This window comes from Crocodylus siamensis, chromosome 2, assembly GCF_052110815.1.
Source record: "Crocodylus siamensis isolate JL-2025a chromosome 2, ASM5211081v1, whole genome shotgun sequence".
Lineage (NCBI taxonomy): Eukaryota > Metazoa > Chordata > Crocodylia > Crocodylidae > Crocodylus > Crocodylus siamensis.
In genome coordinates this window covers 209,386,012-209,403,167 of record NC_143396.1, presented here as the reverse complement: position 1 = coordinate 209,403,167, position 17,156 = coordinate 209,386,012, and the positions used below count along the sequence as shown (strand labels likewise).

Sequence of the window (17,156 nt, the reverse complement as noted above, 5' to 3'; positions counted from 1 at the left end):
ATCCACACACCAAGATAAGGGGGCTATTTTCTGTCTTTGTACCACACAAACAGATAACATTTACAGTTGAAACACCAGTACGTGGTAAGAACTTTCCCTTTTGTAACCAGTAGCAGCTTATGGGTGGCTGGTACTAGGCTATTTTTAGTTATTTGCGGTGTAATGAAGCAAAATGCTTTTTTGATGACAGCAACAGACCTAGTAATTATTTTGGTCATTTTCAAAGTGTGTGAGAGTGTTTCTTGCCTTCCAGGGGAAGAAATCTAATATTAACTATCATGTAGTGAACAACTTAGTGAATGGGAAAGAATCCAGAGTTGTCAGAAATTCTGCCCTAATTTATCCAGTCCTTTAAGCTGTCACTTTGATAAGCAGAAGCTGAAAAAAATTGCTTCCAAAAATGGCTCGACAGATGTAGGTGTTCTGCGAACTCCATTCCACAGGCTGATATAAATGTAATGGAAGGTGAGATCATTTCACTTATCCAAGGAGCTTTTACATATCTTCACTATCTCCTGGTCTCTTGGGTAAGTATTACCCTGAGATCTTTTCAGTTGCATTTGCTGATTTAAGTCTTCTCCCCCAAAATACCTGTAGTTGTCTGTGTTTGCAAACCATGGGCTAGCTGCTGCTTGCTTCAGTCTGAAAAGTAGTCCCAGTGGGACTACATCTATAAGGTGATTAGAACTGAGCACTTTGGAAACAGTATTATTATAGAAAAGTTAGTTGTGACAAGAGAACCTTACCGATTCATCCTGGAGTTGGGAGATCTGGTGCATACACATTGCTGCGGCAATTAGCAACCAAAATGAAAAAGGGGAAATGGAGCCCAATATGTATTTTTATTTATTTTCTCACTTGTAGTTATTTGACAATACTTCTCAAGAAAAATATTGTGCATTTTTATATAAAGAATACAGACAGGCAGTCCTGCTGATTTCATTACTATTTAATATTGCCTAGGCAGCAAGAGGGACAGCTATGATTTTGGCAAGGAGTTAAAGTTATGTAAAACTTCTTAATATATGTTTGAAGTTTTGAATAAAGCATGAATTCTATTAGGTGTAGATAAGACAGCAGTCCTGTTTTACAAATGCTGAAACTGTGCATTCCTTCAGGAAAGATTTAGTTAGGGACTGCTACATATTCTGCCACAAAATGAAGGACCGAACTGTAGTAGAGGTAAAACTTCCCTAGTGTATTCTGGCTGGCTTAGGGCCTTATTCAGAAACACACTGAAATCAAAGGAAAACTCCCTGTTGAACTCACTAGGCTTTGAATCAGGCATTAAGATAAGCCAAAATGGTTTAAAAGTACTTAGTGCTTGCTTTGGTTACAGCAGAGAATTTTTTACACAAAGCATTATGTATGTTCAGCATTACTGAAAATATTCGCTCAATTTACAACATATTTGTAAGGCATTCTGCAGTATCCTGTTCTGCAAGAGATCAGAAGCCTCACCCTTCACTTGCTAATTTGACTCCAAGGTAGGTATCAGCAGAAGTGTAACTAATAGGGACCGTGCCTTTTGTGGCAGGGTCTTGGCTGGTTGTGGCAGTGGAGCTGGCTGGCTAGGCAATAGCTACAATCGCTATTTGTGCGGACCCTCTAAGTGGGTGCCCAGGACTGATGCCCTGGCTGCCCACTGCTTGTGATGTTGTTGCATTTCAGGCTGCAGACCCTTCCTTGTGTAACTTATCCAGGTGCAAAATGACAAAGGTATAACAGATCAGAAAAGGCTGCTTAAAATGATATAAAAATAGCTTTTCTGATGACTCAACCCTTTATTACAAATGTGAAGCAAAATAATGTGGAAGATATAATACAAAACACAAAGATGAATGTCCTGGCTCTTTTTTTCCCCATGACTTCATGCTTCAGTTAAGGCTAATTCTGCCAAATTCAAGAATAAGATAATCAGTTTTAACTTGGAATTTCCTGTCTTTGTTCCTTTTATCTGTGTTAAAAGGTCTCAAAGGAACACATACTGTTTGCAAAATGTAAACTTCAAACTCCATTGTTTTAATGATGTAAATATAAAATTCTTGAAGGCAACTACCTGGGAAATGCTCTTTTAAGTGGTTGCCATTATGTGCACTGAAGGGAATGAAGATGAAGAGCATAAGAGTAAAAGCACACCATGGGCTTCCTAATAAAGCAAGCTCCAGAAACTATAAAGTATTATTTAATACTCTCAAAATAGAATCAGAGCATTCCCTTCTTTCATATTGGTTCCTTAGATATCCCAATGCAAGAAAGAAACCTATTTCTTTCCATCAGCATAGTAGCTTAATGGATCTCCGGTGTACATTTTATGATCATTCTTCTTTAGTTGATTAAGTATGAAAACGATTGCAGTCCACTTTATCTTAAGACATTTTCCTTCTCATTTTGCAAGTTTGGCTAGCCAGGCAGCAGGTAACAAAATAGCTGCTTCTGTGGAAAGAAGGAAGTTAGTAATGCTCCTGTAAATCCATCAAAACAGAAGCAGTCTGCAGGATCCACCCAAGGGAGTGTTCTGCAATTGATTTACTGTGTTAATTGTGGCACTTTGCCATATGATTGTGAGTTGATAAACAAAGGATATCTTTTCTGCTGAAGGTCCAAATTTGGTCATTGCTTTTATCTGCATTGTAATTGTCACTGATATCACTGGGAATTAATTCTTTTTAACTGAAGATATAATTTGAAACTTGGTAGCTAGAAGAGAAGCTATTTTAATGCTATGATTTGGAAGCATCTTTTCTATCTTGTTTTAAATATAAATGCACGTGATCTTACAGTTTTCCATACAAAAGATATATGGGATGTATGCAAATGGGAACGGCATTTGAGACAACATTAAGGGATTGTACAGGAAATCTAAATGTACATATCCTGTATGTTTGACTTGAGCTTATTAGCCTGATGTAGTTTAGGTAGTTTTTTGGGATAGCTGGACCTGTGAAAGGATTTCCCAGTTTCAGGCTCTGATGTTCCAGTGTAATCTTGCATGTGCCAGTACAAACATGCTCCTGCATGTTTTAAAATCTCTACTACTGTCACTCAGGACTTACACTTGTAAGAGCAAAATAAATATCTGGCTAGCATTAGAGCCATCCCACTAAATGGATTGTCAAGCTTAATAGATACGCTCACTTTTCCCCCCAGGGTTTTAGCTGAAAGTCAACAGCGATCCCTATCAAACGGATTGGATGTTTGGCTATTATTAGCTGGCAAAATTAGCAAATTCCTAAACAAATCTGTTTCCTATAGTTAACAATCTCGGGTAAACAAATTATTCCATTCAGTGTAGAAAAAACCAAGTCCTTAGGTGTAGACAGATCAATGAGTTAAACTTAAATTTTTTGTTTTTACAGTATTTTTAATTCCATATCTTTCTATCACGATCCCATCTCATGCAAATATACTATTTTATCAATTACGTGTTTAGTTTTATCAGTATTGCCTTTTCAAATTTCTGCTTACCAAAGAAGCAGATATATTGAGGGGGGGAGGGAGGGAGGAGCTGGAGGAATGAGTAAGAAAAAAAAAAGGCAAGTAGAAAGCAGCTCATTGCTTCTTTCCAGCAGCATAAATAGCTGATGCATTTTGTCTTAGGAGTGACACATTCCATGGCATCTATGTGAAAAAGATCTCAAGAAATTTAACTTATTGGTCCTTTCTAAGAAACCAGTTCATTTTTCCCATGTCTGACTAACTTATTCATTTGGGGTATTCTGAATTCCAACCACTACAGCTCTTGTCTTTTTCCACTGCGTTAGTAAATGGCTCTATTGCATCCTTGCTTAGTAAAACAAATCTGAAGGGATGGAGAGTCTAAGAAACTTATAGAATTCAAGCCTTTTGGGGGGGAGAAAAGCCCTTTATGTTTTAGAGGTCTGTTGAAAAGACAAGATGCATTTATTGCCAGCAAATCACAGGGGGCAAAGCAACTGGGTGAATTGAAGTTCCAGGTTGCCTGGCAACCTGATTCCAAAAGTAGTCATGATGTCATTGGCTTTTCTGTCCATGCATGCCAAAGTCCCCAGTCAAGAAGCATAAGATGCATAGGTGGGAAGTTAACACTACTGAGCAACTATGTATTTGCCTGGATATCCCAGAGCGAACTGGGGTTGACTTTGATTTCCCAGTTCAGCTCCTCTCACTGCCAAGACCTTGACCTGAAGAAAAGAGGCAGGTTTCTAGGAAGGAAAGAATATAATGCTTTCTACCAAGTTCTTCTTCCAAAATGAACTTCAGGTGTCTCAAACAGAAGTCTTGGCGACATCAAGGCCCAATGGAAATCAGTGGAAGTTTTTCATCTCTCACAGTGGAGCCATGGCTTCACCCAATGTGCCAGAAACTTGCTGGAGTTGAACTGCTTTGGGCTGGTTGAAACAGCCATGTCTAAGTTCATTTCCCAGAATAGCTACTTTGATAAGGAATTCTCCATTTACAAATATAGCATAGTTTCTGTTGCCAGCAATTAGCATAAGAGAGGAGCTGCCGTTTAAAGTCACACAACAAACTCTTCCTTGAAATGTTCTGTGAGGATTATTTTTAGTAAGTTATCGCTGATAGGTTATTGCACTATGGATAGAAGAAGGGAATGTTTGTAAAGAGGATAAATAATGTTTGAAATCATTGATCATATAACTCTGACATTCTAGTTTGCAAGTTTGAGCTAGTTTAAGCTAAAAAATCCTCCCAAAGCAACGTCTCAGAATGATGTTTGACTGTACAGCCATTACCTGTGAGAAATACCCTCTTCAAGTTTCTAGTGACATGCACTTTCTAATAACAGCCTTAAAAGAGATTACTACTATTTCCTTGTAATGATTTATAGTGATCTCAGTCTTAACCATCCAAGTTAGAGCAAAAATTGAACATCCAGAACAACTAATTCTGCCCTGGCTTAGGTGGTTTTAACACTCATTGAAGTAAAAAGGAAGAGACAAGCACATATGCCCAGACTGATTTTTGAAACTACTCTTTAAATAATGTCAAAATATTACAGAATTCTTTGAGAGTTCTTAAGAGGACACATCAGGTTAGGGATTTGCCTTTGGGAGGTGAGAGTTGAAAGTAACTATCCATTTCCTTCAGAGACCCACTTGTGCTGAAATGTCAGCACATGATGTCCTGATCTTTGCTGTATTGAAACCTTAGTGGAGATGTCTCTGTCTTGGGGTTATTTTTCAAGGTCTTTTTTTGCAGCTGTTTAGTGTTTAAATGATTGAGACATGCTTCTGCTTCTCAGCCAGCTCCCTTAAATTGTTGCTGTTACAGATTAGAAGTGTGAGGCACGATGTGTGATGAAGATGAAACCACTGCTCTTGTATGTGACAATGGCTCTGGGCTTTGCAAAGCTGGATTTGCAGGTGATGATGCCCCAAGGGCTGTTTTTCCATCCATTGTGGGACGCCCTCGACACCAGGTCAGTTTGTACCAGCGTGATCCCCTTGTATGTGTGTGTGTGTCTCTCATATAGCCACTGAAAACAGCCTTTGGTTATGATGTACTCCTTATACAGGCCAATCTTTCATTGATTTCTATGAAAATCTTGTCAGTACAAGATTTGAAGAATTGAGTTCATAGATTGTTAGGGACTGGAAGGGGCCTTGTAGCCCATCATGACCAGTCCCCCTGCACTAGGCAGGAAAAGACAACTGGGGTCAAGTGACCCCAATGAGGTGACTGTCCAGTGTCCTTCTGAAGATTTCTAGGGTAGGTGACTGCACCACCAGTGGAGGGAGTTTATTCCATAGTTTGGACACCCTGCTGTGAAGGAATTTTTTTCCTGGAATTGAGCCTAAAGCAGCTTTCCAGGAATTTGTATCCATTGCTCCTGGTCTTCCCAAGGGGTGCCCTGGTAAACAGCTATTCACCGAGTTCTTGATGTACTCCCCTGATGTAGCAGTAAGCCACTACCAAATCCCCTCTCAGCCTTCTCTTCTGTAGGCTTAAGAGGCCCAAGTCCCTCAGCCTTTCCTCGTATGGCTTGTCTTGCAAGTCCCTGATCATACCAGTGGCTCTTCTTTGGACCCTCTCAAGTTTTTCCTTGCTGAAGTGCGGCACCCAGAATTGGATGCAGTACTCCAACTGCAGTTTTGCCAGTGCGGAGTACAGTGGGAGTACCACTTCCTTAGTTTTGCATGAGCCGTAATGGTTAATGCATGCCAGCTTGTTATTTGCCCTGCTGGCCACAGCATCACACTGCTAGCTCATGTTCATGCGATGGTCAATCACTACTCCTAGGTCTCTTTCGGCTGTGGTGCAAGTCAAATTGTTGCTGCTGAGCCTGTAGGTATGTTGGGGATCGTTTGCCCTCAAATGGAGCACCTTACACTTCTGAGTGTTGAACTTCATCTGGTTCCAGTCTACCCAGCTGCACTGGTCCGAGCACGGATCCCTAAGGGACACCACCGGCCACTTCTCACCAGGATGACACAGATCCGTTCATGGGAACTCTCTGGGTCCTACCATGCAGCCAGCTTTCCACTCACTGAACTGTTGAGCAGTTAAGCCCACAATCTTCCAATTTTTCCACAAGGATATCAAGGGATACTAGATCAAAAGCCTTTTGGAAGTCTAGGTATATAATGACATCCTTCTCTCCCGTGTCCAGGTGGCAAGAGACCTGTTCTTAGAAGGAGATGAGATTGGTAAGACAAGACCTACCCGCGACGAAACCATGCTGGCTGTCGTTCAGAATCTTACCCTCAATGAGTGTATTGCACATAGATTCTTTAATGAGTTTTTCCAGGATTTTCCATGGGATGGAGGTTAGGTTAGGCTAATTGGCCTGTAGTTGCCCGGATCCTCCCTCTTCCCCTTCTTGAAGATGGGCACAATGCTGGCCCTGTTCCAATCCTCAGGGATCTCCCCTGTGTGCTGCTATTTCTGAAACAGCTTTGCCAGGGGTTCTGCGATGACCTCGGCCAGCTCCTTCAGCACACTTGCGTGAAGTCCATCTAGTCCTGCTGACGTATAAATGTCTAGCTTTTTTTAGTTGGTTTTGCACCAGTTCAGCATCCACAGTGGGAAGGCTGTCATTCCCACCATACCCCCTGTGGTTCTTATCTTGCACATCTTTCCCCTTGGTCTGGGGAAATACCAAAGCAAAGTAGGCATTATGGAGTTCAGGTTTTTTCTGAGTGTCCAGCTGTCCTGAGATGTTCAGCAGGGGCCCCATGCTTCCATTTGTTTTCCTTCTGTTCTCTACATACCTAAAGAAGGACTTCTTATTGTCCTTGACTCCCTCAGCTAACTTAAACTCAGTTGCCGCCTTAGCTTTCCTAATCATTATCCTGCAAGTGCGGACCACTGTTGTATAGTCCTCCTTGAGGACTGTCCCTAGCTTGCACTGTGTGTATGCCTCTTTTTTTCTTTTTAAAGAGGACCCTATTGAGCCAGGAGGGCTTGCCAGCCCTTCTGCTACCTTTCCTCTTCATGGGAATGGTTTTCTTTTCTGCTTTGAGGATCATGCCCTTGAGGAATGACCACTCTTAGTGCACCCCATTCACCTTCTGTCTCTGGTCCCACATTGCCTCCCCTACTAATGCCCTGAGGCTGTTGAAGTCAGCATTTTTTAAGTCCAGGACTTTAATCCTGCTGGTTGATTTGTCAGCCTTGCAGTGGACAGTGAACCTGATGAGCTTATGGTCACTGTCACCCAGGCTAGCTTCAATGTTCAAGCCACATCCCAGATCATCTCCTTTGGCCAAGACCAAGTCTAGGAGAGCGGTACCTCTGGTTGGCCCTTGCACTTCCTGGGTCAGAAAGAGCTCTTTGATTACAGTTAAGAAGCTACATGACTGATCCAACCCAGCCAAATGTTCTTCCCAATCTATGTCCGTGTAATTGAAGTCTCCCATGACAACAAAGTTCCTTGCACATGCAACCTCTGCCAGTTCTTGAGAGAACTACAGATCCAGCTTCTCCCCTTGGTTTCAGTGGCCTGGCTTAGGTGGTTTTAACACTCATGTTTACTCAACTGTAGTAAACATCTACAGTTAGGTCTCTCTCACCTTGCCCCCCTGAAGCTTGGCCCAGAGGGTTTCAAGCTGCTTATCTTTGGAGCCAATGTCAGCCTCCAGAGAGGTGTACTGCTCCCTCACATAGAGAACTACCCCTCTGCCTTTTCTCCCTGCTCAGTCCCTTCTGTGCAGGGTGTATCCCTCTATGGTTGGATGACTTCAGTAGAATAAGCTGCCTTGCTGCTCTGGGAATGATTCCTCTAGTCCTTTGGGAAAAGTACTATCAGACATTAAAGTCAAGTGTTGATTTACATAAGAATTTTGGTGAATCTTTGAAAATTTGCCTGGTGCTGCAAAATTATAAACTTGTAAATCAGAGTGGGTTTAGCTAAACACTGATACAGTGATATGGCATTTTTGTTTAACATGTTACTATCTACTTCTTTCCTTATGCCTCCCATTATAAAGCTGTCTGAAGGCAGGCACCGTAAATAGCAATGGTTTTCTTTGGGGATAATTGATTAATCTGATAAAGTATCATTAGCACAAACAAAAAATATGGTGGGCAAGAACACCAATGCCACAAGTAACCAAGTTTATAATGGTAATAAGGTCTATTTTTCATTCCATTAAATACTCATAGGGTCCTTTCTACCAAGCACACACATGCAGTTTGCAGCACACACACACCTGTTTGCTGCATTGCTAATTTGCAGCACCGTGTGTGTGTGGGGGGGGGGGGGGTTGACACCAGAAGTTGCAAAACAAAAAACACCACTAAAAAGAATGGCACAGCATGTGCGCCTCCAGAAACAGAGCCTGCCCAGCCGGAGCCATGCTCTGAGCATCTGGCTTAACACCACTGTTGCCCCAGCAGGCCCCCAGTTATAGCCCGAGCCTCCCCTACCCCACCTAGGGCATTTTGCCACATGCTGTAGTGTGTGTGCAGGGGTATGCCTGGGAACAAATGGCAATGGCACAAATATAACAGTGAGAAATGGACACCACTTCACATGTGTGCTCATTGGGATGTGCCCATAGAGATCTTTAGGTTCTAGGTAAAGTTCTTGAACACATGCCTTTATCAATTGAAGCAGGAGTCATAGCTATAGTTACATTTGCTCACATACCATACACACCTTTACTTCCACCCCTCCCCCCAAAATTAGTCTTCCAAAATTGTCTTAAGTGGGGAAGTGGACCTTTTCTTCTTGGAAGAGAAGCCTGGAGGGGTTTTTTAATGGCTGCTGTCTCTCTTATTTCGCTCCCCCCTGGATGACCTTGTGGAAGGAGACGAGGAACCCAGTTTTCAGCAACAATTGCATTTTTCACTTTTTCATGCCTGCTGCTGAATTTACAGCAATTTTTGGCTGTTGAGCCAAAAGTTACTGCCAATTTAGCAACAGCTGTGAGAGAGTTAAACCTGTAATTTTTACCTGAGCAGGAAAAGACAGGCAAATGAGCTGAAGAGTGCTGGCTTTGGAAAAATCTTTTTTTCCTTCATTTTACCTTCTCAAAACAAGGTACATTTCTTATCTGGGGATATGGTATATGAGGAAAAATTGTTTGTGACTTTTCTTACATTGGAAAAGGATTCTACTGCTTAATTTCCAGGCTCAAAATCCTTGCCTTGAACTCCTTGTGCTCTTTTATTGAAAAAAAATATCCTTATGCGACTGGCAGAGGAATTATACAATTTGAATAAAATATTCTTGATCCCTTAAAGTTAAAGTTAAATTGTTAGAAACAAGCTCAAAACACAGAACACATTATTTTACCTTCTTAGATATTGTGCATTGGGTTTTTAATAATTATTAGAATTAGCACGTACTTTCAAGTAACACAAGCATGCACAGCTCAATGGCCATATTTCCTAAGTCATTAAATTAATGAGGCTCCAGCTAAAGCAGATTTTGATACAGCTGCTGGATAATATTGTATTAAATACTGTCATCTCATTATGGGCAAACAAGTTGGAGTGTCTGGTAGAATCAAGATGGGTTTAAAGTGACGTTTTCAAAATAATTTGCATCTGAACAAATCTGACCAACACGTATGTTTTTAAAATTCCTTTTTTTTACAAAGTACTCCCCTCAACATGCTGCCAGCCCACACAGCAAAAAAACTGCCTCATCCTGAACGGTGCCAAGTCGGGGGCCAATCTCAGGGAAGGCACATGCCCCACCATGACCTCACTACCAGTCGCCTGTGCTTATGGCCTCAGTGCACAGTAAGTGCAGGGTGGCTTGCCCTGCTTTGAAAGCAGACATACTTTCAGTGTAGACTGTAATTAATAAATTCACACCTTAGCTGACTGCATACTGATTTCCCTGTGTAGACAAGCTCTATGAGGACAGTAACAGTAGCAAGTGTCACACTTTTACACAGAAATATGACATTCAAAATGACACTGTCCCTCAAACATGCACAACCAAAGCTAATTTTTAACAAATGTATTTTCTAGGGTGTCATGGTAGGAATGGGCCAAAAAGACAGTTACGTTGGGGATGAAGCACAGAGTAAAAGAGGGATCCTAACACTGAAGTACCCCATTGAGCATGGGATCATCACTAATTGGGATGATATGGAAAAGGTGAGTGTTTTGTTTTTAACTTCACTTTTTTGAGTTGTTATTATTTGATTTGGGGAACACCTACAATACTCTGGGCTACTTTCAAACAGAAATAAGGCCAAATCCTTACCTTAAAAACTCAAGACAGGTAGACAAGTTAGGGAGAAATGTGTACAATGTAGAGTAGGCAAGGACAAGACTGGCCATGTCATCATCATAAGGTTATCAGAAGCTGATGTTTCTTTCAAGTTGTATATCTAAACATTTTAATTACTCCTCAGTTTGGCAGTGTGATATAGAAATACAGTAACTTCATATGCTGCTTTTGCGGTAACTTGGGACCAGTTTTGAAGTCTATTTAAAGCAAAAGTGCCTTTTGATGATGACAGGGGTTTGGTCAAAGTAAAAGTTTTAGATTTTGATCCCTATTATCTAAATGGAGAAACATGAAATCATTCTTATTTCACCATGAAAGATAAAAAATACTGGTTAGGGAGGACGAGTCCTTTCTTCTGCATCCTTATCTATAGACACTGTGGATATGATTGTGTTCTTATGACAAGATAGCATGAAGGATATCTTCATTTATATTTACACTGATCTCTAAATGCTTTAGTTGATATAGATAAAAGGAATTGGAGAATAGGAGAGGAAAAGTTCAGAAATTCACCTCTAATTTTGTCTTCAAAGGTCAGAGTATAATTTTTTTTTCTAGAGAATGTTGTTATTTTGGGGTTAGGCTCAAGGTGACAAGGGTTTCTTTATTCTCTATTAAATATTATTTTCAAGGTTTCAGTTAATGGGTACAAGGACCACTTCCATGAAATTCACCTGAAAAGAGGACCCAGGGCAGACTGTGCTGTTGGAAAGACCATTATAGCCAGAGAAGATATCAGATAGCTGCATGGATGGTTGTTGGGGCCTCGCGAGTTTTGAACAATATCTTCACTCTTTCCTAGTTAGGTTTTGGGAATAACTCCACAAACAAAGCCTCCTGTAATTTTTCTCTCAACAAGACCCACAGAAAAGGGGCAAACTGAGCCTCTATTCCTAACCTCTCCAATTCCTGGTGTTCTCTTTGCCCTTTGGTTTGCACAAAATACATATGCAGGTAGCTTGTATGTGCATGACATCACATCATATCAATTCTTTGAGGTTCATAAAACCCTAAATCAGCATCTTTCAAGTGTGCAGAACAAAATTAGCTCGGAAATTATAGGATTTCCCTAGTTTATTTATGTAAATAAATTGCATTCTTTCTCCTCTAGGTGGAAGCATAGTATTTGCATTTCTTCCTTTCATCAGTGCCTCGTTTCTCTGTTGTATTCTGTCACTGTTCATCTCTAGGGGGCAGAAAGTCAACTCCTCATCTTCTTACAAAGCTTCTATATGTTACTGAATAATTAATTATTCTGTCCTTGATGTTGAACAGGAAAGTATGTTCTTTTTATAGTAAAAAGAAACAATATTCTGCCATTCTCCTCTGTGCCCTCATTGGACCCCAAGTACATTTAAGCCAGTAGTTTTCAACCTTGTTAGAACCCAAGGCATGCCTTGAAAAATGCCAGTTCTTAGCTTTCACTCTCTTTTTTTAATATGAAAAAATAATAGAACAGTTGTACTGATGCAAATATCTTAGACAGACCAAAACAGGTTACAATGATTTCAACATTATAGTTTTCTAGTTAAAATTTCTTTTATCTTATAAACCATGGGTAGGTATTAGCACATCTAATATCATGTGGCATCCTGTGGTACCCCGAAAAGGATGTCATGGCACCCTAGGACGCCACAGCACTGATCTAAATATTATACAATGTAAGAACAGATACTAGAACAGTCTGAGGAAGGTAGAAAAAAGAGAACCACATGAGAGGGTGGTTTATGACTGTGTGAGAAAGTGTTACCGGGGCAGTTGTTCTCAAATTTTTTGCCTGGAGGCCTGGATGGATTGATCTCAGTCTGTTTGTAGGCTGGATCCTGCTGGTGGTCCCATCTAGTTCCTGGGGCAGGCTCTGTGGGGTCCCATCTGGTCACATGGAGCAAGGCAGCCCAGCTCTGCTCCAGCCACATGGGGAAAGAGAGCTTAGCTTGACCTGGAGGGGTATGGAGGTATGGCCAGGCCCTAATCCAGCCATGCAGGGGAAGAGGGCATGGCCTGGCCCTGATCTAGACATATGACAGTTGGGAGGAGGGGGCAGTCCACCCTGACCTGGCCACGCAGGGCTTGCCAGTTAGGCAGTGGGGAAGGGTGGCCATATTAATGGCCTTTGCTTCCTCATCAAAACATGTCCTAACCTGTAGGGAGACCTGCAGGCTAGATGCCATAGCTCCATGGGCCACGTTTGGCCCACAGGCCGGAGGTTGAGAACCCTTGGTCTAGGGCAGTGGTTCCCAACCTAGGGTTGTGAAGAACACGTCTGGGTTCACTGATGGCACTTCCATGTGCAGTGCTTCTGGGTTTGCCGCCAAGTGTAGCATGGGTGCATGGGGGATCCCCTCTCCAAAAAGGTTGGGAACCACTGGTCAAGGGGAAGGGACACACTATTGGGGGTCAGGAACGTCATTTAATTCCTAGCTCTTCCATTACATTCCATTAATTGTTTCTGTTACTTCTTCCACCTTTATCTACCTATAGTTATATATGCTGTATGGTGAGAGCTCCAAGCATTACTGTAATTCAAATAATAATGACAAAGCATTGGGCAGCTTCTTAAAAGTTGTCTGTTTTGCCTTCTGTGCTACAAACTGGAAGAAAGAGCTGTGGCCTCAAGAAGTAGCACTATCCCCAACCCTCTGTTTTCTATTCTGCGACACTGAGTTTGGAATATATAGGGCACCTATACACGTGATGGAGCTCTGCTCTGACACGTACTAATTAGCACACATTGGAGCAGACTCAGTCAAGTTTGTTGCGAGTCTGCTGGAGTGTGCTAGTGAGTGCACTCCAGCAGCCTCTACGTCATGTGTATTCAGTGTCCCCACATTTCAGAATGGCAGCAGGGGCGCTTAACTAAAGCTTGTCAAACAAGCTTTGATGAGCTTTAGTTAAAGTGCCTCCACCACCATTTTGAAGCACAGGATACTGAATACATGTGACACTGTAGGCACTTTAATTACAGCAGCACTCAGACCCACTGTAATTAAAGCACCTGCTCCCACTCCACCCCAGAGCACATGTATTGAGACCCATAATGGCTGGTAATGTATGCCTCAAAGACAGAGTTGTGCTCAACTTTCCGGCTAAGGGGGATGAAAAGAGAACCCATAAAGATATGGGGAGCAGAAAACAGGCAACAGAAAATTGGGGCAGGCAAGAAAAGAAGGGCTGAAGAGGGAAGAGAGAGGGAGAGAGAGAGGAAAAGTCCTGCTGACTTTTGATTTTATTGCAAGTCTTGCAGTATTCAGTGCTGGTTTTTTTTAAAGCACTCTCCCCGCCTTCTCCCAGCTAAATATCATTTTTTAACATTTGGAAACTGTAGAATTTACAAAAAAACACAAATGAACAGGACAGGTGACTTAGTGGTGACTGTGTCAAAACATAGTATGAAGGAATATTGGGTGTGCCTAGCCATACATTACAAAGAAAGGATGGTTACAAATAGGGTGCAGCGTGCATTTGTATTTGAGATATAATGTTTTAGGGGTCTTGGCTGGTTTTTTTGCAAATCAGAAGAAGAATGTGTAGTCAAGGAAATGAAGCATTCTACCCTTGTGCTTTGATTCACAATACCCAAATCTGGGCTGCTGTATTTTCCAGTGAATAGCAATGCAGATGCAGGGCAGTTTGCATAACTGCTATTGTATTCACATGTACTGAACTGATGTTGAATAGAAAGAACTGCATTCAAATGGAGCATTTCATGTTTCTGAAAACTGCAGAAATGTTCAATGAAGCGGTTAGTATAATGTCTATGTATGACAGTAATCTCCATTCTGTACATTATGGCAGCTACTGTTTAATTTTAATTTGCAGCTATTTAAAATTGTTATGGGAACCAAAACTGCAGTATTTTTGGTTTTCATGAAAGAATGGACATTAGAGATGGATCCAGGTGTAATAGGTTATAAAATGTGTAATCCTGCTGGGAACTGTGACCCCCTGTGAGATATTGAATTCCCTTGCAGGTCCTGCTCTGCTATTACTAGTCTATTCCCTCTGATAAAAATATCAGGATTTTGTCCTGGTCATTTTAAATGGTTTGAATGCTGAGAACCTTCCCTTAGAATACCATTCCACTTTCTGAAGTCTTGCCCTTTGGGGTAATTTTTCATGAGATCTGGCCTACCTTTTCCTTTGCTTAATTTAATTCTATTGCTTTTAATTTCATTCTAACAACTTCTCCCAACCCTTTAGGTTTATTATACACTCTTCAAGTGAAATCCCAGATATGCCATTTCCTAATATGGGGAAAGAGAGGGAATTCACAAGTACTTGCCAAACAGACTGTCAAAGTTAGCTTTGTTAGATATAGGTAATCTTCTATTGTAAAAAAATCTCAAAGTGATTATAGATTCATAGATTGTTAGGGGCTGGAAGGGACCTTGGAAGATCATTGGGTCCACCCCCCCTGCACTAGGCAGGAAAGACAACTGGGGTCAGGTGACCCCAGCAAAGTGACCATTCTGTCTCCTCTTGAAGATTTCCAGGGTAGGTGATTGCACCACCTCTGGAGAGAGTTTATTCCAGTTTGGACACCGTGACTGTGAAGAAGTTTTTCCTAGGTCAGGTGAGTTAATGGTGACTGCTTCATTTATTATGTGACAAATAAACTCAGTTAGTCTATAGGGAGTAGTGTTGGAATGATGTTGTAGCCCTGATAATCCAAGAAATATGTAAGGCAAAGATTTTTGTTGGAGGATATTTTTCATTGGATCAATTTCACGTTTGAGATAGTTTTAGACAAGCTTTTCATTTCAGGGCATTCTACTTCAAGCCTAAAAAAATAGCAGGAACAGCTAGAACTAAAAACAGTCTACAGGGCTGTGAAATTGGAGAACTGAAACATTACCAGGAGAAGTTAGCAGATGAGAAAAAGGCAGAAGAAAGCATAATTTAATTAATGGAAGATCAGGATTATTAAAAGGGAAAAGATTTGTTATGAGCAGGGACCCTGGTTTTCTGCTTGCATGGATTTTTCCCTTTAAAGGAGAAAAATGCAGGAAACCACAAGTTTCCCTTTGCAGGCAGTTCTATTCTGAAAGGGGCTGCTGGGGGTTGCAGGGAGTGGGAGAAGGGTGATCAGGCAGGGGGCTGTCATGTGCACACACATGTGGCAGCCAGGCAGTGGGGAGAGTAGTTCCTGCAGGTCCCTCCAGGTAAGTCAGGGGACAAGGGATGAGGCACAGGTCACATGTTGGGTGGGGGGAAGGGGCATAGGACACAGGTTGAGAGTGGGGGGCACAGGCACAGTTGGAAGGGTGGGGGGGCACATGCCCCCCCAAGATTTCTGTACCCACAGTGTGGCACAGGGCTGCATAAGGGCTGGAACAGCTCTGCAGAAGCTGCCTTCATGGCTCAGTGTAGGGGGGCGCAGCGCAGGAGAGTGCCACACCGCTGTGGCCGCCAAGCTGAGGTGCCCCCTGTCCACCAGGCAGCAGCAGGGGCACAACTCTGCACTGCTGCCATGCCACACCATGGTCCATGGAGGGGGCTACTGCCCAGAGCTGTTCTGGCTCTGCTGCAGCCCTGTGCCCCACTGTGTGCACAGAAATCTTGTGGGGCATTACCTTGCTCCCCCACCCCTCTTCACTATGTTGCCTGTGCCCCCCCACCTTCCCCACACATCCACACCCTTTTTCACATGCTTGGGGGCTGGGAGTGGGGAGCGGTCGGTCAGGAATGAAGAGCACCAGCAGGGCCAGGGGGCTGCAGGCAGGTTTGCAGTAAGGGGCACTGGCAAGGCTGGTGGGCTGTGGCTTGGGATTGAAGGGCAATGGCAGGGCAAGGTACTACCATATCAGGTCTGCTGCAGCTCTGGCTCCAACCTGGCATCAGAGTTGGAGCTGGAGGTGCTGCCTGCCCCTGACTCCCTGCTGTCTCTTTATGCTCTGCCACTCCTCTCCACACCCCCCAGTCTCCTCTCCTCCAAGCCACTTCTCCCTCTCTGCTTCTGCTGCACTCCTCCTTATTTTTTCTCTGTGCCCTGCTGCAGCCCCATATTTCATCTGTGGCAAGGCTTAAGCAACATACAGCCTTTGCTGTGTCTAGCAATGGCACCTTCAAATGCACTGTTCTAGTTCACATAGGCTATTCCCTGTACCTGGAAGCAGCATAGTCATGTCTACTCAGCCCTGAGGGAAGGTCCAATGCAACACACTGAGGTCATTGCTGCCAGGCAGAATAAGGCTGTGGTTTAGGGACAACCTTAGTGTACTGTAATGTCCATGGAGTAGCTCAGAAGCCTGCAATGGAGAATTCATTCCTTGAGTCATTCATTGTCCAGGAGTCATGTCTGGAGGCTGAGATGCAGATCTGAGCTTTAATGAGTGCCACCCAGTAACCAGTATGCTAGGTTGACCATCTATGGAATCCCAGTACATGGATTTGGGCCCAAAGATATTCTGCTTGCCATGTGAACCCATTGATTTCAGCTGTAAAGGAGAACAGAAATTGTCCTGTC

At 42.6% G+C, this 17,156-nt stretch overlaps 1 protein-coding gene across 2 annotated transcripts in view; it reads left to right on the top strand.

Annotated features, from left to right (window-relative positions):
- The first annotated feature begins 387 nt into the window (after nt 1-387).
- The window catches only part of LOC149871648 (actin, aortic smooth muscle-like), a 38,505-nt gene continuing 21,736 nt past the window's right edge, over nt 388-17,156 (top strand). The window contains exons 1-4 of one of the 2 annotated variants that reach the window (XM_090032912.1): nt 509-527; nt 1,419-1,487; nt 5,272-5,419; nt 10,426-10,554. In XM_090032912.1, coding sequence (XP_089889038.1) covers nt 5,291-5,419; nt 10,426-10,554 — 258 coding nt within the window. In that variant the 5' untranslated portion in view covers nt 509-527; nt 1,419-1,487; nt 5,272-5,290. Of the gene's footprint in view, nt 528-1,418; nt 1,488-5,271; nt 5,420-10,425; nt 10,555-17,156 lie in introns of both variants that reach the window. The other variant, XM_090032911.1, reaches the window with a different exon arrangement.